At 46.1% G+C, this 21,738-nt stretch overlaps 1 protein-coding gene across 5 annotated transcripts in view; it reads left to right on the plus strand.

Annotated features, from left to right (window-relative positions):
• Positions 1-20,178, plus strand: part of ppargc1b (peroxisome proliferator-activated receptor gamma, coactivator 1 beta) — a 202,199-nt gene extending 182,021 nt beyond the window's left edge. For all 5 annotated transcript variants that reach the window (XM_085995307.1, XM_085995308.1, XM_085995310.1 and 2 more), the window contains 3 exons: positions 17,410-17,531; positions 17,657-17,808; positions 18,828-20,178. In XM_085995307.1, the coding sequence (XP_085851433.1) occupies positions 17,410-17,531; positions 17,657-17,808; positions 18,828-18,931 (378 nt within the window). In that variant the 3' untranslated portion in view covers positions 18,932-20,178. The remainder of the gene's footprint in view (positions 1-17,409; positions 17,532-17,656; positions 17,809-18,827) is intronic.
• Positions 20,179-21,738: the final 1,560 nt, after the last annotated feature.

The raw sequence follows: 21,738 nt of genomic DNA on the forward strand, positions 1-21,738 counted from the left end.
CTTTCCACCACTCCAGATAATTGTGGGTGATGGGAGATGTGAAGTTTATGCGAAATACCCATTACCCGTTGTAGTTCGGTAAAAATTTGGGCACTAAAGTGTGATCCCTGATCGCTATCAACTTGAATTCACACTCCCCACCTGCAGATCACTTCACCCAATAAAAGGCGAGCCACTGGCAATGTTTATTTTACATGGAAAAGCCTCCATCCATTTAGTAAATTTATCAACTATAACCAGACAATACTGCAAACCAGAAGGTCCTGTAGGTAAAGGCCCTATAACATCAATTTGAAGGTGGGTCCACGGCCCATTGGGAGGAGGGGGCTATGCAACAGTGCCCGATTAGTGTGGGCACTTGGATTGTGCTGAAAACAGGGCAGGCAATGATTCACCCTGTGAGTAACATCCATCACACAATTGGGATACCATGCAAATTTGCGTAGCTTCTGAATAGTTACATCAGCTGAATGGTGTCCTCCTACCGGGTGTGAGTGGAGGAGATCAAAAATTTCAGGTGCCATGGATGGGGGAACACAGACAACTGGGAGATCGGACAATAGCCACCGCAGGCGGGGGTTATACATTAACGGGGGGCAGCTTCCCCAGACTGATCCGGAGCCAATTATGTGTCCGCAGCCCATGGAGTGGGCTGAGGTAACGGACATCCAACCTGATGCCATGCAACAACAACTGCATAGGGGGCGGAGTGGGGAACACATTTATACATGAGTTTTCGGTCAGGCAGATCTATCGCAAATCCAGTAAGGGGCTTTCTATCCCTGTGGTAGGATGAACCATCAATGTCTTGGGTGTCACTCAGCAGAGTAGGAGAGACGGGGTGACGGTTGAACTTCAGTGGTGGAACGGGGCACTCATGGCTTTCCCCCTCGTACAGTAGTACTAGGGTAGTAGAGTTGCCTGCTTTGGCGTTATTTCCAAATCTCCCTGAGTTGACAGAAGAGTCCAATGACTGAGTCGAGTGGAGCAGACCAAAGTGCCTCCTGGTTTGAGTAGAAGATTCAAAGGAGTGTGGGGGCTGTGGATAATCATTTTGTTCAATCTGGCAATAAACATGAAGGGGTCGATTTTAACTGAGCCATCAGGCGGGCTTTGAGACGTACGGAGGGTTAAAATCGCTAAAACCGACGGGCGGGACACCCCCCCCGCCTGGTTCCCGACCCCGAGCCATTTTAACCTAGGCGTGTCTGATGGTCCCGAATCAGTCCCGCCTCCACCAGGCGGGACTGGTCTTTAAGGCCCTTAATCAGCAATAATTGGCCTTTATAATGCCATTTTAACAGGCCCTTGCATTTTTAACCCTTTTCCCACGTAAAACGCGCCTGGTGGGGATCACGCCTGTGAAACCTAGCATGAGCACTATTGGCTTGCTGACTATCAGCTGCAGGTCAACCATTAAAGAGATTTGATCAGTCATCATTTGCAGGTGGCAGGAATTTGTTGTTTCAGGCCTGGGGGAACTTTTACCAGACTTAACCACACCTGTGGAAGGTTGGAGCCTCACACACATCTCCAGTGTAAACTCCTGGCAAACCCCTCTCGCCACCCTCACTCAGCGCTTCCTCAGTGGAGGCATATGCCGGAAGCATGGGAGCCATTTTTCTCCTTCCCTTCTTGGCATTAGAGGAGCTCGAGCACCAGGCGCGGCAGCAGCAGAACCAGGAACAACAGCAGCAGCAGGAGCGACAGGCTGCTGCTCACCCACCTGAGGCAGCACAGGCCAGAAGGGGCCAGCGCATGGAAGCCCGTCGGCGCAGGAGATACCCCCCAAACAGGGTCTACAGACACAGGGTCAGCTACCTCAACATGACTGAGCAGCAGTGCCAAAGGCGGCTCCGACTTTCGCAAGAGGTAGTGACTGACACCTGCGCAATGATACAGCAAGATCTGCTGCCCAGAGGACCAGGTGGACACTCCTTACCAGTGGCCATCAAAGTCACCACCGCACTCAACTTTTTTGCCTCAGGCTCATTCCAGGGATCATCAGCAGACATCAGCGGCATCTCCCAGGCGGCCGCACACACTTGCATCACGCAGGTAACCGATGCCCTCTTTGCCCTCGTGCACAATCACATCCATTTCACCAGGGATCGCGCAAATGTGACAGCGCGAGCGGTTGGATTAGCTCATCTGGCAGACTTTCCAAGGGTGCAGGGCATCATTGACTGCACACATGTGGCCCTTAGGGCACCCCATTGCAATCCAGGTATTTTTGTCAAACACAAGGGCTTCCACTCCCTTAACGTTCAGCTGGTGTGTGACCACAAGAAGGAGATTTTACATTTTTGTGCCAAGTAACCTGGCAGTTGCCATGACTCCTTCATACTGCATCGGTTTGCTGAAGATGCGCTTCAGATGCCTGGATAGATCAGGTTGAGCCCTACAGTACTCAGCAGCCAGGGTCTCCAGAATCGTCGTGGTTTGCTGTGCACTCCGCAACATGGCACAGCGTCGTGGCTTGCATATTCCTGAGGACCAAGTGGTTCCTCACATACCCTCCTCAGATGATGATGAGGAGGAGGGTGAAAACGAGCATCCTGCAGAGGGCCATCAACCAGCGGCAGCATTACGCGAGAACATTGCTGCCCGGGATGCAAGGAACGCACTCATCCTGGCCAGATTTGCTTAGCCTAGTAAATCAAACTCTTGCCTCGCAGCTTCTTACCTGAGCATTGACAATGGCCCATCCCTGCAGATTCCTAGCTATTTGACCAGCATCCTGACAACTGCAAGTAATCCTAAGCCCTCAATGTGAAAGCCCCATTCGCGAAATGACACACGCCAGAACTGCAACAGTTGCCATCAGAATTTTTATGCACAAGAACCAACTGATGGCATTTTTACAATATACACAACATTTCACCCAAGTGACTACCCTTGTGACTACTTGTGCTTTATTTTCCTCTTACGTGTGCTCCTACGTAGTGGTTCCCCTGTGGCTTCAGCAGATGTGGAGGCCCCTTGCTGACTTTCCTGCTGCTCCTGTCTCGACGCCTTTGGCGGGCGTCCTCTGGGGTGGCGAGCCTGTGAGGGCTCGTCAGCAGTCTGCTGCTCCTGCGGCAGTGCAGGGGCTGAGACGTCTATCTCACTTGGGTGTGGTCTCCAGCGGGGCTCTGACTGAGGGCTCTGCAGTGGCATGGAAGTGTGAGCGCTTGGAGAGGAACCCCCACTTCCTTGAGGCCTGCCACCAACCTCGCTCTCATGGGTCAGCTCCCCCTCCGCGCCTGCAAGTGGCTGGAGAGCACCTTGCTGCACATCAGGGGGGCCATGGGGACCCGTATCTGCAATGGCAGTCCTACTCAGAAGGACTTCCATGAAGATCTGGTTTCTCTGTTTAATAGATGCCCATCGCTCCTCAAGAGATGTCATTCTATTCTGAACACTCATCATGTTTTCCATACCCTGGTGACTAACCTCCTCCATGGCCATAGCCCTCCCCTCCTCTACCGTAGCCAGCCTTACCACGGAGGCAGCAATCATTCCCACGTAGGTAGCCATCCTTTCCGTGTTGATGCGTTCATGCGCCACTGACTCCACAAAGGCTCTGCTCATGTTCGCTATAGACTCCTCCATTCACTCCACACTCGCGGCGACCCTGGAGACAAAACCTGCCAGAGACTCCTGCATCTGTGCATGGAGTTCCATCACCTCTGATCTTATGAATGGACCCAGAGGCAGAGGGTCGACATGCAGCTGAGCCGAGCTGGCAGAGTCCTGCGCCCTCCGACGCGGACTCTCCACTGCTGTCCCTGTCTCCACAATCTGCTGATGCTCACTTGTGAGCTATGATACACCAGGTGACAACACTACTCTATGTCCCGAAGGTCCCGCCGAGGTGTGAATTTCTGCGCTGGTGCTGGGTGCGCTTATTTCTGCTGACGCTACGCCCTCAGAGGTTGCAGATTCCTCTGAGGAGTCTGGAATCTCAGGCTCTTCCTCCTGCACAGTGGGGACGGGGGCTCTCGATGGTCCTGTGGGGGAGTCAAGGAAAAAGTTAGAGATGTGATGCCAAGGTTACATGCACATTGCATTTAGCAGATGATAAGTCCACATGATGTAGCTACAGAATCATTATCAGCGACTCATGCAATGTCAATGAGAGAGATGGAAAACTATTCTGTCACCAGCTTGCGGGGATGCACCTGTCTGTCCTTCCCCAACTTCTGCATCTGTATCAGCCCCGACAATCTCCAGGACGGCTTCCTCCCAGGGGGTGAGCTGGGCTAATGAGGGTGGCCCTCCTCCTGTCCTGGCTCGCTCTCTCCTGTTGTGAGCTCTCTTCTCCTGCAATGAGGGAGACAAGTGGAGGTTGAGTGAGAATGAAGGAGTGAGTCTAGAGATTGCATAGCATAGATGCATAGATACTTAGAAGGAGACAAAGATGGAGTGAGGTTGCAAGACCAATGGCCCTCCCTGTGTGTTGTCAGTTGTGTTCAAAGCATCAGAGTGAGAGGGAGTGTGAGGGCTGCATGGTCGAATAGTTAGGTGAATGTGAGCATAGAGCGAGAGGGAATGGCTAAGGGTGCATGGATGTGAGTGTCAAGTGGGATGTGGAGGAAGAGATTGCTAAAGCTGAGTGCTGGTGAGGAAAGGCAATGGGGATCAGATTGAGGGTGATGGAAACTTCATACTTACTTTTCCAGTGCGATGAAGGTCATGGAATCTTTTCCTGCACTGCATCCAGGTGCGCCATGTGAGCCCCAAGGAGTTGACTTTCCCCAGCCACCTGTAGCCACACAGCCTTGGTCTGACTGGGAGGCCTCTTCCTCCCTGAAGAAGGGAACAGAACCTCCCTGTGGGCTCTAGCCCCATCCAACAGTGCCTGCAGTGATGCCTCATCAAAATTAGGCGCAGTACTTGCCCTCCCGCTGGCCATTGTTCCTGAAGGCTCCTGTGCCATCATAAGGGGAAAGCTTGGAAGCCTGCAGAGGAAGCAAGGCTTGCTGTGGACGTTAAATGCAGCAGCAACGATGACGTCATCGGAGGGGACTTGCAGTCATGAAAAACCCATTTGCAAAGGCTTCCCACATGTTGGAAATCAATTGGCCAATTGAGTTAAAATTGCATTAATCTCCATCCATTTAGATTCATGTGGGAATCACGAAATTCAGGGAACCCGACAATTGCCTGCACCTGAGTTAAAATCGACCCCGAAGTGTTTAACTGCCCAAAAAGTGGCCAGCACACAGTGTAATTCTTCTCCATGCCAGTCAAAATGCGAGAGGTGTATGCAATTGGCATAGGTTTATCATGTACCTCTTGGCACAGAACGGCAGCAAGACTCTGATCAGTGGATCCCACCTCCAGGTGGAAAGGCTTGTCTTGATCGGGACTTGTCAGGCATGTGGCTTGCATAACAGCAGTCTTAAGGAGGGACACAGCCGTGGTATGTTCGGTTGTCCAGTCACTGTTCATATAATGGTTTGGCCAGCTCTGCAAATCTGGGAATAAATGAGCATTGGTATCCCACCAGACCCAAGAAGGAATTAAGTGTGGTTTTGGATGCGGGCAATGGTAAATGCTGAATCACGTCAATCTTATGCTGGTTGCGACTGTCACTTCTGGTTGTAGCAGTTGTACCTTCTTTGGATTAATTTTTAGTCCAGCCTTCAGAAGAAGGTCTAGTAACTCTTCCATTAGTTCAATATGAGTCTGTTTGTCAGATGTAGCAAGCAAAAGGTCGTCAACATACTGCGACAAACAGTCAGGTCTCGAGAAAGGTTTAAGTGCCTGAGCCATCTGTTTGTGGAACATAGTCGGGGCGTTGTGAAAGCCTTGAGGTAAACATATCCATGTATGTAAGAAGTCACACAACACCAGGTTATAGTCCAACAGTTTTATTTGAAATCACAACCTTTCGGAGCGCTGCTCCTTCGTCAGGTGAAGTGGAGAGATGCATAAAGACACAGCTTATATAGTCAGAGAATAATGCCAGATGATTACAGGTAATCTTTCTAACTGCCATTTATCACACCTCGGCAGAGAGATAATCACAGCAATCAAAGGTGTGAATGGTGTCCAAACAGGTCAGTCAGGAAAACATTACATCAAAGAACAATGAGGTGGGGTCACAAGGGGTCAAATGTTGCAGATGCTGGGGTCTGTATGAAAAACAAAAAACAGACAAAAAAACTTTTTTTTTGCTGGAAATCACAGCAGGTCCGGCCGCATCTGTGTAGAGAGAACAAGCCAACGACGACTCAAGTCTGGGTGACCCTACATCAGGTGGGGTTACATGTAGCGTGACATGAACCCAAGATCCCGTTTGAGGCCGCCCTCATGAGTGCGGAACTTGGCTATCAGTTTCTGCTCGACGATTTTGCGTTGTCGTGTGTCTCAAAGGCCGCCTTGGAGAATGCTTACCCGAAGATCGGAGGCTGAATGTCCTTGACTGCTGAAGTGTTCCCCGACTGGGAGGGAACACTCCTGCCTGGCAATTGTTGCGCGGTGTCCGTTCATCCGTTGTCGCAGTGTCTGCATGGTCTCGCCAATGTACCATGCTCCGGGGCATCCTTTCCTGCAACGTATGAGGTAGACAACGTTGGCCGAGTCACATGAGAATGTACCATGTACCTGGTGGGTGGTGTCCTCACGTGTGATGATGGTATCTGTGTTGATGATCTGGCATAGGTTGCCGTGGCAGGGTTGTGTGGTGTTGTGGTCGCTGTTCTCCTGAAAGCTGGGTAATTTGCTGCGAACGATGGTCTGTTTGAGGTTAGGCGGCTGTTTGAATGTGAGTAGTGGAGGCGTGGGGATGGCCTTAGCGAGGTGTTCGTCATCATTGATGACATGTTGAAGGCTGCGAAGAACATGGCGTAGTTTCTCCGCTCCGGGGAAGTACTGGATGACAAAGGGTACTCTGTTGGTTGTGTCCCGTGTTTGTCTTCTGAGGAGGTCTATGCAATTTTTTGCTGTGGCCCGTCGGAACTGTCGATCGACGAGTCGAGCGTCATATCCCGTTCTTACGAGGGCGTCTTTCAGCGTCTGTAGGTGTCCATCACGTTCCTCCTCGTCTGAGCAGATCCTGTGTATTCGCAGGGCTTGTCCATAGGGGATGGCTTCTTTAACGTGGTTAGGGTGGAAGCTGGAGAAGTGGAGCATCCCGAGGATGTCCGTGGGCTTGCGGTAGAGTGAAGTGCTGAGGTGTCCATCTTTGATGGAGATTGGTGTGTCCAAGAATGAAACCGATTCTGAGGAGTAGTCCATGGTGAGTTTGATGGTGGGATGGAACTTGTTGATGTTATCGTGTAGTCTTTTCAGTGATTCTTCGCCGTGGGTCCATAGGAAGAAAATATCGTCTATGTATCTGGTGTATAGCGTTGGTTGGAGGTCCTGTGCAGCGAAGAAGTCTTACTCGAACTTGTGCATGAGTATGTTGGCGTATTGGGGTGCGAATTTGGTCCCCATGGCTGTTCCGTGTGTTTGGGTAAAGAACTGGTTGTCAAAGGTGAAGACATTGTGGTCAAGGATGAAGCGGATGAGTTGTAGGATGGCGTCTGGAGATTGGCTGTTGTTGGTGTTGAATACTGAGGCTGTCGCAGCGATGCCGTCATCGTGGGGGATACTGGTGTAGAGTGCCGAGACGTCCATTGTGGCGAGGAGTGTTCCTGGTTCAACTGGTCAGTGGGTGCTGAATTTCTGTAAGAAGTCTGTAGTGTCGCGACAGAAGCTGGGGGTTCCCTGTACGATGGGTTTCAGGATGCCCTCGACGTATCCAGAGAGGTTCTCACACAGGGTTCCGTTGCCTGATACGATAGGGCGTCCGGGTGTGTTGACTTTGTGTATCTTTGGGAGGCAGTAGAAGTCTCCCATGTGGGGAGTACGTGGGATGAGAGCAGGTAGGATGCTTTGAAGGTCTGGATCGAAGGTCTTGATCAGTCTGTTGAGTTGGCGGGTGTGTTCTTTGGTCGGATCTGCAGGTAACTGTAGTGTTCCTGGTTGTCCAGTTGTTGGTATGCTTCTTTGCAATAGTCCGTTCTGTTCTGTATGATGATGGCTCCTCCTTTGTCTGCTGGTTTGATGACGATGTTGCGGTTGGTCTTGAGAGCGTGGATGGCGTTGCGTTGTGCTTGGGTGACATTCTGGACTGTCTTGTGAGTGCGGCTGATGAATCTGGCGTTGATGCATCTCCTGACAGCTTGAGCATACATGTCAAGCTTAGGGCAGCGACCCTCCGGAGGGGTCCAATTTGACTCTTTCTTCTTCGGTTGCTGCACTGCGGATCCCTCTGTCTGCTGTTCCGGATCACTGGTTGTCTCATTGGGTTCGCTGCTGACATCTTGGGATTTGTGGAAGAATTCCCGGAGCCTCATTCTCCTGATGAATTCCTCTGTGTCTGCTGCGAGACCGATGGGGTCCATTTTGGTGGTGGGGCAGAAATTGAGCCCTCGGCTGAGAACTTCAATTTTGTCTGGTTGAAGGGTGTGGTCGGACAAGTTGACGATGGACTTCCCTGTGGTTTCAACCGTGGTACCGGGGGAGGCTTGGTTGCTGCTGGTGGTGATGCTGAGTTTCTCAAGCTTCCTGTTCTTGGTGTGCATGTAAGCAGTGTAGTTCCGTTGCCTCGTCTGTTTGGCGGTGTCTCGTAGCTGGTCTGCTGTGTCCTGAGCACAGGCTGGGAACATGGACTCTATCTTGGTTTCGAGGTTGCAGCGTCTGCTGTAGAGCTGGTGTACGAGATGGTTGAGGAGTGTGCGAGAGGTACGACGGCAGAGTCTCTCAGCGTAGTCTGTGCTGTAAGTCGACTTGAGTGGTTCTTGATCTGTAGTCCTTTTGGGATCTTGTCTGCTTTCTTGCATCTCTGTAGAAACTTGATGTCTGTGTCGATATGCGCAATCTTCTTGGAGATCCTCTCCACTTTGAGCCGGCAGTTTGTGGTGTCGATAGTAGCCATGGTGTGGAGATGCCGGTGTTGGACTGGGGTGGACAAATGTAAGAAGTCACACAACACCAGGTTATAGTCCAACAGTTTTATTTGAAATCACAAGCTTTCGGAGCACTGCTCCTTCGTCAGGTGAAGTGGAGAGATGCATAAAGACACAGCTTATATAGTCAGAGAATAATGCCAGATGATTACAGGTAATCTTTCTAACTGCCATTTATCACGTCTCGGCAGAGAGATAATCACAGCAATCAAAGGTGTGAATGGTGTCCAAACAGGTCAGTCAGGAAAACATTACATCAAAGAACAATGAGGTGGGGTCACAAGGGGTCAAATGTTGCAGATGCTGGGGTCAGTATGAAAGACAAAAAAACTTTTTTTTTGCTGGAAATCACAGCAGGTCCGGCCGCATCTGTGTAGAGAGAACAAGCCAACGACGACTCGAGTCTGGGTGACCCTACGTCAGGTGGGGTTTTTTTGTCTGTTTTTTGTTTTTCATACAGACCCCAGCATCTGCAACACTTGACCCCTTGTGACCCCACCTCATTGTTCTTTGATGTAATGTTTTCCTGACTGACCTGCTTGGACACCATTCACACCTTTGATTGCTGTGATTATCTCTCTGCCGAGGTGTGATAAATGGCAGTTAGAAAGATTACCTGTAATCATCTGGCATTATTCTCTGACTATATAAGCTGTGTCTTTATGCATCTCTCCACTTCACCTGACGAAGGAGCAGCGCTCCGAAAGCTTGTGATTTCAAATAAAACTGTTGGACTATAACCTGGTGTTGTGTGACTTCTTACATTTGTCCACCCCAGTCCAACACCGGCATCTCCACACCATGTCCGTGTATAACTTTGATCTTCAAAGGTGAAGGCAAACTTATACTGATCCTCCGCCCGAACAGGAATACTCCAGAACCCATTTGAAATGTGAAAGGTGGAGAAGTAGCAGCTACCTGGTGGAATCTGGGACAGGAGAGTGGGGGTCTCCTGAAAACAGGGGTGCAAGCTGGGGTTACCGAATTAAAGAAAGAAAAGACTTGCATTTATATAGTGCTTTCATGACCACCGGACGTCTAAAAGTGCTTTACAGACAATGAAGTACTTTTGGCGTGTAGTCACTGTTGTAATGTAGGAAATGCGGTAGCCAATTTGCGCACAGCAAGGTCCCACAAATAGCAATGTGATAATGACCAGATAATCTGTTTTTGTTATGTTGATTGAGGGATAAATATTGGCCAGGACACCGGGATAACTCCCCTGCTCTTCTTTGAAATAGTGCCATAGGATCTTTTACGTCCACCTGAGAGAGCAGATGGGGCCTCGGTTTAATGTCTCATCTGAAAGACAGCACCTCCGACAGTGCAGTATTCCTTTAGCACTGCACTGGAGTGTCAGCCTAGATTTTTGTGCTCCAGCCCCTAGAGTGGGACTTGAACCCACAACCTTTTGACTCAGAGGCGAGAGTGCTACCCACTGAGCCACAGTTGACACTGCGATAATCAATTGTTAGATGCCAGCTATCATCTGGTTTCTTAACTGGCCAGGTTGGAGAATTACTGGTAAAAGTGCCAGTGCGGATAATTCCCTGCTTTAACAACGAATCAATAGTAGACCGAACATAAGATTTACTCTCAGCTGGAATGGAATACTGCTTAACAGGAGGGTGGGAGGGTCCATTAATCTCCTCATCTCCTGACATCCTACCACAATCATGTTTGGACTTAGCAAAAACCTGAAAATTTATGAATTAGTGTATTGACCACGGGGTCTTCAGTCCCAGGAAGGACGAAGTCCTCGGGTTTTTTTATCGCATATACCGAATGGGCATCCGAAATAGGTGTCAGTGGTCCCTCATTAAAGTGCCACCAAAGACAATTATTAGTGTAGTCGAGTACAGCACAGTGTTTATGCAGCATGTCACTTCCGAGGAAAGATTTCTGGTCATGGGTGGCCATATATACAGGAGAGGGGACGTCGACGGAATTCTCGTTGATGGACAAGACAGTGGAGCTCAATCCCTGATTAGCTAACTGAGTAGAAGCATTAAAGCTGGAAAGGTTTAGGGCAGTGCCAGAATGGGAAAAGGGAGCAGGGTCATGTAAAATAGTCATGGCAGAACCAGAATCCACAAGCGTAACATGGCGGCGGCCTCCATGATCAGTGCCCCGGACAAAGGGTTGTCCGTCCTCCCCGTACCAGACAGGAGAAGATGTGGTCACCATGGAGGCCAGTGACCATCACTGGGGCCGTGAGTCTGGGAGCGCATCTCCACTACGAGACGCAGCCGAAACATTTTGCATACCCACCTGACTGTGCTTCATGGTTGTACAGATAACTGTAGCTGTAGTAAAGACAGCTGCTTTATGGTAGCTGTAGTAAAGACAGCTGCTTGACGGCAGTCGTATAAATAGGAAGCCATCTTGGCCATGCGGCAGTACTGCACAAGCTGGCACTGACTCAAGACCTAATAAAGAGTACTCAACGATAGCTACTCGTAAGCCTCTTAATACTAAGATATAAGATAACATTACATGGTACCAGGATTTATAGAACACACAATACGGGCATACCACAACAATGGAAGGGATAAAACCACCGACTAGCCTGCAACTTGAAGGAAATCTGGACAAAAATTGGCACGAATTAAAACAACGCTTTCTTCCCTACCTCACAGTGATCGATGCCACGACAAGCTCTGGAACACGTAAGGTAGCTTTGTTGCTAACAGTGGCTGGCTCGCAGGCAATCGAGCTGTATAATACATTTACGTTTGCAGCTGAAGGTGACAAAAATGATCTGGCCAAGGTGATAGATTTGTTCGATAAATACTGCACACCTAAAAAAGAATGAAACGTTCGAGAGATTTGTTTTTCACTCATGCGTGTAAAAGCAAGGAGAATCCTTTGATGTTTTTCTGACGGACTTGAAAACAAAAGCACAAACATGTAACTTTGGAGACTTGAAGGAATCATTGATACGCGATCAGGTCATTTTTGGAATACTTGACAAGAAGGTGAGGGAGAGAATGCTTAGGGACAATGACTTAACTTTGGATGCTGCAGTAAAAATATGTCATGCTAGTGAACTCTCAGCCATGCACACGCAAACATTCGATGGGAGAACTACAGCAATGGGCGTGAGAGCGCTGGGACTGGACAACCTACCAGTGGATGTAGTACACAGAAGGGACACAAGAGGGCGCACAGAGTTCAGGACTATGACGCCATACGATTGCAGATGGTGCGGCAATAGACACGTGGCAAGACAATGTCCGGCTTATGGGAAGAACTGCGCGAAATGTAAAGGCAGGAATCACTTTGCTAAAATGTGCTTTTGGGAAGAGAAAACCGAAGGTAAAAAGACAGTGCATGCTATTGAGACTGAAGACACGGAATTGGAGACTTTGTATGTTGGAATGGTGCAAAATGACTTAAAACAGGGTAAAGATATGGAAAAGGAAATACATTCCGTAGGACTAAAGACTGAAGTTTGGATAGCCCCCTTGCTGGTAAATGGCACCATTGTCCCCTTCAAGCTAGATACAGGTGCTAAGGCAAACCTCATAAGCTGGAGTGATGCACGGAATCTCAAAGTGAGACCAAAAATACTGAACAAGACAGTGGCTTTGAAGGTGTACAATGGACAAAGTATTGAAACAAAAGGAACGTGTAGGCTGAATGTTAAGATAAAAAATCGCATTCACCCATTGACGTTTGTTATAGTGCCTGAAGGACATGAGTCACTGTTGGGGGATAAGGCATGTGTGGATTTGGGCTTGGTAAAACGAGTCTATACTATTAATGAACTGAACTGTGTGCAGAGTGCCCCCCAAGACAGTACAAATATAAAGCATGATGCTATAACACACAAGTACGCAGATGTATTTCAGGGTTTCGGAGCACTGCCCTTTACATACTCCATCAAACTGAGAGATGACGCACAACCTGTGATTCACGCACCCAGGAGAGTTCCGGTGGCCCTCCGTGAGAAACTGCGGAAAGAGCTAGACCGCATTGAGGAACTAGGTGTCATAAAGAAGACTGAGGAACCGACTGACTGGGTAAATTCCATGGTTTGCGTCAATTAAAAAAAGACTGATAAATTGCGTGTCTGCATGGATCCCAAGGACCTTAACGCTAATATAAAAAGAGAGCACTATCAAATCCCTAAGAGAGAGGAAATAGTCAGCGAAATGACAGGAGCAAAATTCTTCTCCAAGATGGACGTCTCGCATGGATTCTGTCAGCTGAAACTTGATGAAGAGAGTGCTAAGCTGTGCACCTTTAACACCCCGTTTGGTCGATACTCTTACCAGCGCCTGCCCTTCGGCATTAGCTCCGCCCCAGAAATCTTCCACAGAGCAATGGAGCAAATCATCGAGGGCCTGGATGGTGTGCGGGTTTACGTGGATGATCTGGCAGTATGGGGCTCCACTCAGGGAGAGCACGACACCAGACTGGAAAAAACACTTCAGAGGATACGGCAGTATGGACTCAAACTAAATAAAGACAAATGTCAGTTCAGCGTCAATGAAATCACATTCCTCGGGGACAAGATTTCTGCAGAAGGGATTCAGCCAGACAAGTCAAAGGTAAAGGCCATACATGACATGGAAAAACCAAAGGCCCTTGGCATGGTTAATTACCTAGGGAAATTCATTCCAAATCTGGCAGTGAAAACCGCTCACTTGAGAAAACTGCTGCACCAAGAGACAGAGTTCCAATGGGGACATGAACATGAGAATGAATGGAAGGGGCTGCTACACATTCTAGCAAGTGAACCCCTACTGAAGTTCTTCTGCCCTGAAAAGAGGACAAAAGTGTCCACAGATGCCTCTAAGGATGGATTAGGGGCTGTCCTTCTACAGGAAGATGAAGGAGAATGGCGACCAGTGGCATATGCGTCACGCTCCATGACGGCTACAGAGTGCCGGTATGCGCAAATAGAGAAGGAGTGCCTGGGCTTGGCATTTGGGTGTGAAAAATTTCATACCTACATCTATGGACTTCCCCAGGTTATCCTAGAAACTGACCATAAGCCACTGCTAGGGATCGCAAAAAAGAATCTGTGTGACATGTCATCACGGATACAGCACCTAATGATGAGACTACAATGTTATGATTTTGAGCTCACATATGTGCCAGGGACACAAATGTTCATAGCAGATACACTATCCAGGGCTGCGCCTCGTGCCACACAAAACAGTGAAACAGAAGAGGATGTGGCCCTTCATGTGGATATGGTCTATGCAGCATTGCCTGCCTCACAGGAACAACTATCAAAGATAGCCGCAGAGACATCAAAGGACCCTGTTCCGAGGAAAGTGATGAGAAATCTTCAAGAGGGTTGGAAGAAAGGGTCATGTAAACAATCGGAGGATGCAAAAGTTCATTCATGAGTTTGCCAGTAAGAACTGTCAAACTCATAAACTCCGGGCGCCCAAAACAGTACTTAAACTTGAAATAAATTTTTTTTTAAATCACACTATTTAAATGAACTATAAATAACTTTAAATAACTATTTTAAACAATAATTTAAATTTTTGAAAAAAATAATTTTATAAAAAATCAGGGCTAAAAATACACTTACCTTACTGTAAAGTCTTTAAAAATAATAAACCTGTGGGGAAAAAAATTCTAATTTTAATTAATAGACCACTTACTTTTTAAAATTAAGTCCTTACGTCTGCTTTTTTAAAGTGTAAAAAGTGGAGGCCTTCACGCACGGGCAAACCTGAAAAAAAAAAAGGAAGTTCAACGCGCACGTGCAGACTCCTGCGCGCACGCGTTCGACCTCTGAACCCCTTGGTTCAGAGGATCGGAAATGCCGGTTTCCCGCGCATGCGCTGTGCATGCAGAAAACCGGCAATTCCATCAGTCCCACGCGTGAGTACACGGTGCTTGCTCGCGCGTTGGGACACTAATTTCTGGGACACTAATTTCTGGGCCAATATCATCATATTCAGTCTGAGCTTTCTGTGGTCAATGGACTACTGCTTAAGTGTGATAGGATTGTAGTGCCCATCTCTATGCGACGAGAAATGCTTCACAGGATACATGAAGGGCACCTGGGTGTGGAAAAGTCAAAAAGGAGAGCACGTGAGGCACTCTACTGGCCAAACATGAACTCTGATATTGACCAGATGATCAGTGAGTGTGCTACATGTCAGGAGTATCACTACAAGCAAACAAAAGAGCCCCTCATTACCACAGAGCTCCCATCACAACCTTGGGAAAAGGTAGGAACTGATATTTTTCACCACGAAGGAAAAGACTATTTGTTAGTTATTGACTATTACTCTAATTATCCTGAGATTGCTCTCCTACCCAGCACCACATCAAGAGCTGTGATAACTCGCCTGAAGTCAATCTTTTCCAGGCAGGGCATCCCTCTAACTCTGGTCTCTGATAATGGCTCTCCCTATGCCAGTCATGAGTTTTAGTCGTTTGCTACAGATTATGAGTTTAAGCATGTAACCTCCAGCCCGCTCTACCCTCAAGCCAATGGAAAAGCGGAGAAGGGGGTACAGATTGTGAAAAGACTATTAAAGAAAGCAACACACAGCAACGCTGACCCATATCTGGCCATGATGTTGTACAGGGCGGCCCCGCTGGAAAGTGGCAAGTCTCCAGCTGAGCTCTTATTGGGTCACAAAATCCGTACTCGACTTCCCAGGCATGTCACACCTGATCACAGAGATGAGGTATGGGCAGACAAGGCCCGGAAACTTCAGCGGAAACAAAAAACGCTCCATGACCGCACAGCCACTGCACTAATCCCTCTACAGGAGAAGGATGTAGTTCACATTGAAGGGCCTGGGTCATGGAATCAAAGAGCCACCGTTCTATAACAGGTCGCCCCCAGGTCATACAGTGGCATGACAGAAAATGGCAACGTGTATCGCAGAAACAGGAGGCACCTACTGAAAACCACCGAGACCTATCAGCCGCAGGAGGACAGAGAGGATGAGCTGATGATGGAAATCTGACAGAGTGACGAGGAGACAAGGGCAATGCCACAAAGTGATGAAGTACACAGGGGTGACAATGAGACAAGGGATCCGTGTGGTACAGACATGAACTTAATGGACACAACTGGGTTGGCCCAGCAAATACCCGCTCAGCTACACAGGTCACAGCACACCAGAAAGCCTGTCGTTAGACTCGACCTGTAGACAAGGGAAAGACTGTAAACAGCTAATGGACTTCTGGGTGTGGGTAGTGTTTATATGTACCGGCAGTTATTGCAAGGTATAGTTACACTGACAGTTTTTACATGTTGTTAATAGTAATTAATAGTAGTTACACTGACTTTTTATATGTTGTTAATATGTGTTTATGTTATGTTATGGTGTTTACTGTTTATATCATCGTTGAGGGGGAAAGATGTACAGATAACTGTAGCTGTGGTAAAGACAGCTGCTTTACGGTAGCTGTAGTAAAGACAGCTGCTTGACGGCAGTCGTATAAATAGGAAGCCATCTTGGCCATGCGGCAGTACTGCACAAGCTGGCACTGACTCAAGACCTAATAAAGAGTACTCAACGATATCTACTCGTAAGCCTCTTAATACTAAGATATATAAGATAACATTACAATGGTCTCAACAACTGCCGAAAGGTGTTTTAGCTGCTGCTTCACAGAGTTCCAATCAGACCCTTAACCTTCTCGGATTGGGGGTTGGTAGCGTGGGCCATTATTTGGACGTCGACTATCGCGGCAGTCGTGAGCATAGTGTCCGGGCTTATAACAGTTATAACAGATTACGTGGCGTTTGTCTCCCAACTGGGGAGAGGTTTGTGGAGTCAGAGGACCCTCCACCGCTGACACTTTGGACTCAGTAGGGGCGAGGGACGATTTAACTCGGTCCCAAGCTCGAATGCAAGAGTCCATCAGATCAGCCCACGGGGTTCCCTGATGGATGGTAATACCAAGAGCGTCGATGAGTGTCAGCTTAAATCCCTCAGTAAAATAAATCAGTGTTTTGTTCCATGCACTGCTCATTTTTACAATCAGTTCATTAGAATAATATTTTTCACTGCATATTGGTAACTTTAGGCCTTTCCAAAGCTACAAAAATTTTTAATGTATTGTGATTTAACCTGAATATTACCTCAGATTGATGGCAGACATTCTTTTATCTATTGTTGAGACTGTCCAATTTCATTTCATATAGGTCAACAACAACAACTTGCATTTAGCTAGATTCAAATTGAAGGTTTGGAAATCAAACCCATTGAACCCCCAGTCCCCACACAGCCCTTAAATAAACTTTAAAAAAAATTGGCCAGTCTGTATTTTTAAGCAGGTCAAATTCTTAATTTAAATGCTAAAAGCAGCAGAAACATGCTGAGCATGTATTCACTACAGGTAAAAAATCTGTTCGATGTTCAATAACAATAATTGAAAATGATTTATTGATTTAACGCAGCACACAACAGGGAAGTGTCTAACTGAAAGAGATTTTACGAACTGCACCAAATTGTATTTGTTTGTTCAGGATGAATGCCGTGTTATCTACGTTGGAAAGCTATCATGCAATATAAGTCAAGCAGAACTAAAGCGTCGTTTTGAAGTGTTTGGAGAGATTGAAGAATGCAAACTACTTACTCAAGACAGGGGGTAAATATTTATCGAGCTGTATTGTACATTTATATGCATGTCATTTTTTAAGTAATGAAATGCACTATGTTTTTATTTGCAAATATTTTTTTCTGTTTTAATACAATAATTTTTTTTTAATGTAGTGATAAGTATGGATTCATCGCATACCGCTATAGTGCGGATGCTTCTTCTGCTCTCAAGAATGGGCACAATTTGCCGAAGCAGAATGAGCCTGCCTTGCAGTTGTACTATGGAGGACTCAGACGATTCTGCAAAGCCAGTTACACTGACCTGGGTAAGGGGACTAGCAGTTCTTGTCCTTTATTGTATATAATCTTCTGGAGCAATTTAGCTCTGCCAACAATGGTGTTTTGTGATGTTGATCAGAAAAAAATGGGAAGTATATTCTACTGAAATTATGCATAATTCACTTGGACATTCACCACTCACTGTTACTGTTTTATGTGTTACAGTTGCTAGCCAGAGGGCACAAGAAACTAGAGACTAGCAGCAGAGTCCCCTGCCAAAGCTAGCCTTTCCCCAAAAGTAAAGATCATACGCATGCTTGCACATTTTACATATATTTTTAAGTAACACTTTTCATTTGGCTTCTTTGTAGTGTGTTCCTACCTTCCATTACCAAAATTCTGGATTTTCCCAATGCTTTCAGTATTTTGGCTCACCTAATCAGGAGCCATTCTCCTGAAGATATATCAAATCTAATGGAAATAACTCAGAGAACTGTTTTTTCAGTAAGATTCGATCCATCTCTCTTTTTCTTCTCTCTTTGCATCATTTCTAGATGAAAGAGGCCTGCTCTCAAGCCTCTGCCAATGATATTTTGAAGTTTGCATGTTCATAAAAGAGCACAGAGTGATACCCTTAACTACAAAGGGTTCACCGGAATACAGATTCCTCACCACTAGATTTGCTTTATGATTCAATAAATGTTATATGTACTCTTTATGCATGTATCACTCTAGCATTTGCTGTACTTAAATGAGTTTTATCTGCACTCATGGAGACTTAATGAGTAGCATTAACAAACCCTTAAACAGTGAAGAGAGGCAGAAAAATGATCTTAACCAGTAGCCTGCTGAAATCTATTTGAATACACAGTGGACTGAAATCATGGATGGTAATTTTCTGTATTTACATTCACAACTACTTACATTATAGTAAATGTAAATAGTGTTGCACCTGGAAACATAAGCAGAATTTGTTCCGGTTAGAATCAATCTTTAGATTCTATTGAAGTCCTTATTTTATAAACAAGAAGTAACACAGAACCAAAAATATCTTGATTAATTTTAGATTCCAGTGCAGAAGACCTGGACCCTGCTCCAATTAAAAGCAAGTATGACACTCTGGATTTTGACAGCTTGCTGAAAGAGGCACAGAAAAGTCTGACTAGGTAACGGCCTTACATCTACTGCCTACAGAGGATGCCACAATACCTCAATCAAGGCACTTTTCATTTGTTTACCTCTGTCCAGTAGAACAGGACACTTGTCCTTTTACAGTGAAACAAAAATGAAGTTTACATGAACTAAGCTGCTTCTGTCTGTGATTCTTTGGGTAGATGTCAAATGTCACAAGTTTGGGCAGTTTAGTAGAACTACTGCTCATTGGTTGTTGTGTTCCCATAAGTATACATAAAACAATAGTGGAGTTGCAGCAGTGTTCACCAATTTTAATGTCTGTAGTTTGGGATACAGTGTTAGTATAATGGGAATTGCGGTTAAACACTCGGGTGTTTTACATGTTTTATGTGCTGCATTTTAAAATGTAATAGTTTACATGTATTGAAGCGTTTTCTGTTGTAATTTATTGTGTGCTTCCATTGTTTCAACTATGCACTGTAACTGTAGCCTTGCCTTTTCAGTCCTGAAATTTCCTAACCAGAAATGTTTACATGTAATATTATAGACCTTACTATCATTATAGTGAACTAACATATCTAGATTGACAGAGCTGTACTGTAAGTCATTGAATAGGTGCATATCAAGAAAAATTTATAGCTGGGTGCATGGGTGATAATTCCATTAATTGGTGGGATCATCAGAATGTTATAGCTAGCTGATGAAAGTAGATTAATCTAAAATCATATACTGACAAAAAATTAAGAAATTATGTTTTATTATTTCAGTATGTGTGCAATTCATTTAAAATGTATGAGTGGGAAGGTATGGGGAGTTCAGATAAAAAGTTTGATTATTTCTTTCAACTTTTTTAATTTTTGGAATGCCTAACTTGTTTAATTACTGTTTTATAATTAGATTTTTTCAGGCAGTTAAAATACAGTCCATTTTTGGTAATCTAATGTATTTTATTTATGATCTTAAGATTGAAACTTTGGAACCTTATACCTTTCCACATCAGCTTTAAGTGTGATTAAATAAGTCTCTAGCTTCTAAGCAAATGGCATATTATGTATTTTTTAAATCATATCTTATAGTTTCCTAGAGAAGTAATTCAAATCACAAACTGTATTAAACATTATATTTTAATGTCTTGTAAATATGTTGAAACCTTCTGAAAGTCCCTTCAATGCACTTGTTTACATTAATAAAATCGCAGAATGTAACCACAATCTTTTAACAATTGTATTTTATTTTTCGGTATTTCAATGATTTGCCACTGAATAAAAATAGCAATAAAACAATGTAGGATTGGATTTCTTTTTGTACTAGTTCAATTCTATCCATTGACACATAAAAGCCTATCATTGAAAGAGAAAGGAATCTGAAAATTACTGTTTCATGCCCTAACAAGGAGAAAATGTCGAACTGCTTTACAGTTGCGTGTAATGTTAAACACACATTTAAACCAGTGATCTTTCTGTTTTGAATATGCATGATAGTTCGTGCAATTTAGCTTTCACATAATGTGCCAACCAATCAGACTGTGACTACAATCTCTAAATGTTGTGTATGCATGGTCATGATAATGGGGAGTAATGGCTATCTTGGGACATGTCGTCCTATGCACATAGCAAAGTGAGAGTACTTGTGAGGGGGCTCTGCACAGTTTAGGGTTTTACAGTGATTTAAAAGCACATGCAATAGCAACATTTGATTGTAGCTACTAATTTACAGTGTCCATGAGGCAGAGAAGGCAAAAAGAAAGACCAGTTTATAGAGACACTGATTCAGGGAGTGAGACAATAGAGAGAAATTATGGCTGCGATTTCGCCAGCCGTAGCGAGTCTGATGCGGCCCGAGTAGACAGCAGCCACAAACTCCGCACCCGTCTTCATCCCGTCTCCTCCAAGTGATTTTGCCCTGATTGGGCTTGTTAAGCCCACCCGGCGAGGTTCCCGGCCAATTAAAAGGAAGCAGGTCTGATGATGTCATCAGCTGGTTTCTTTAAAGGGGCCATGTCCACATTCATTTTGACAGTTGTGCTGTCAGTGTTCTACAGCATTGAGGTGCTGCAAACACTGACAAGCATTGCACAGAGGTGCATGGCTGCACCCAGGCTCTCACTTGACTCCCTCCATATGCTTATGGAGGATGGCACAGCATGCAGGGCGGTTCTCTTCCCTTCCATTGGGTGGAAGACACCAACGCAGCCTGGTTGCACATTGCACAGGAGGGCACAAGCAGGGATGTGGTCAGGAGGGCCTGGCTGCAGGGGCGCAAACCTTTCAATGATCTCAGTAGATCACAAAATGTACTGCAAAGCCACACTCAACCTCATCCTGCTGTGCCACTCATCACATCCCCATCACTCTGCCTTCCCTACACTACTCCTGCACGTCCTTACACCAACTTACCTTGCACCTCCACCCATCCCTCTCTATCTACATTATCACTTCCCCATCTCACTCGCCAACCCCTCACACTCACCCTCATCCTAGTCCAATCATACCAACTAACAACACACAAGGGTAGGCACTTGGGTGTTTTAGCCAATGTTCGTGTAAACTTTGTTAATGTGTTGACAAGCATTGAAATCCTTAATGTCACCACCTCGCCTTCTTGGACAGATTTGTGTGCACCTTTGAAAGTGTCTTAGTGAGTTGCAGTGAATGGTGAGACATAACGTTCCCCCCACCAGCACCGTTCCCCCCCCCCCCCCCCCCCCGGTGGTGATGAGTGTGAAAGGAATGGCTTGAACATTGTAGGGATGCTTTATGATGTTGGTGTGGGGTGGTGCCAACCTGGTGCATCGTGTGGCAGCCAGGTTGTACGGTGTTAAGTGAAGCAAATCTGGACATGGT

Source organism: Somniosus microcephalus, chromosome 8, assembly GCF_052327205.1.
Source record: "Somniosus microcephalus isolate GS21.2 chromosome 8, FLI_Smic_1.0, whole genome shotgun sequence".
In the NCBI taxonomy this organism is placed as follows: domain Eukaryota; kingdom Metazoa; phylum Chordata; class Chondrichthyes; order Squaliformes; family Somniosidae; genus Somniosus; species Somniosus microcephalus.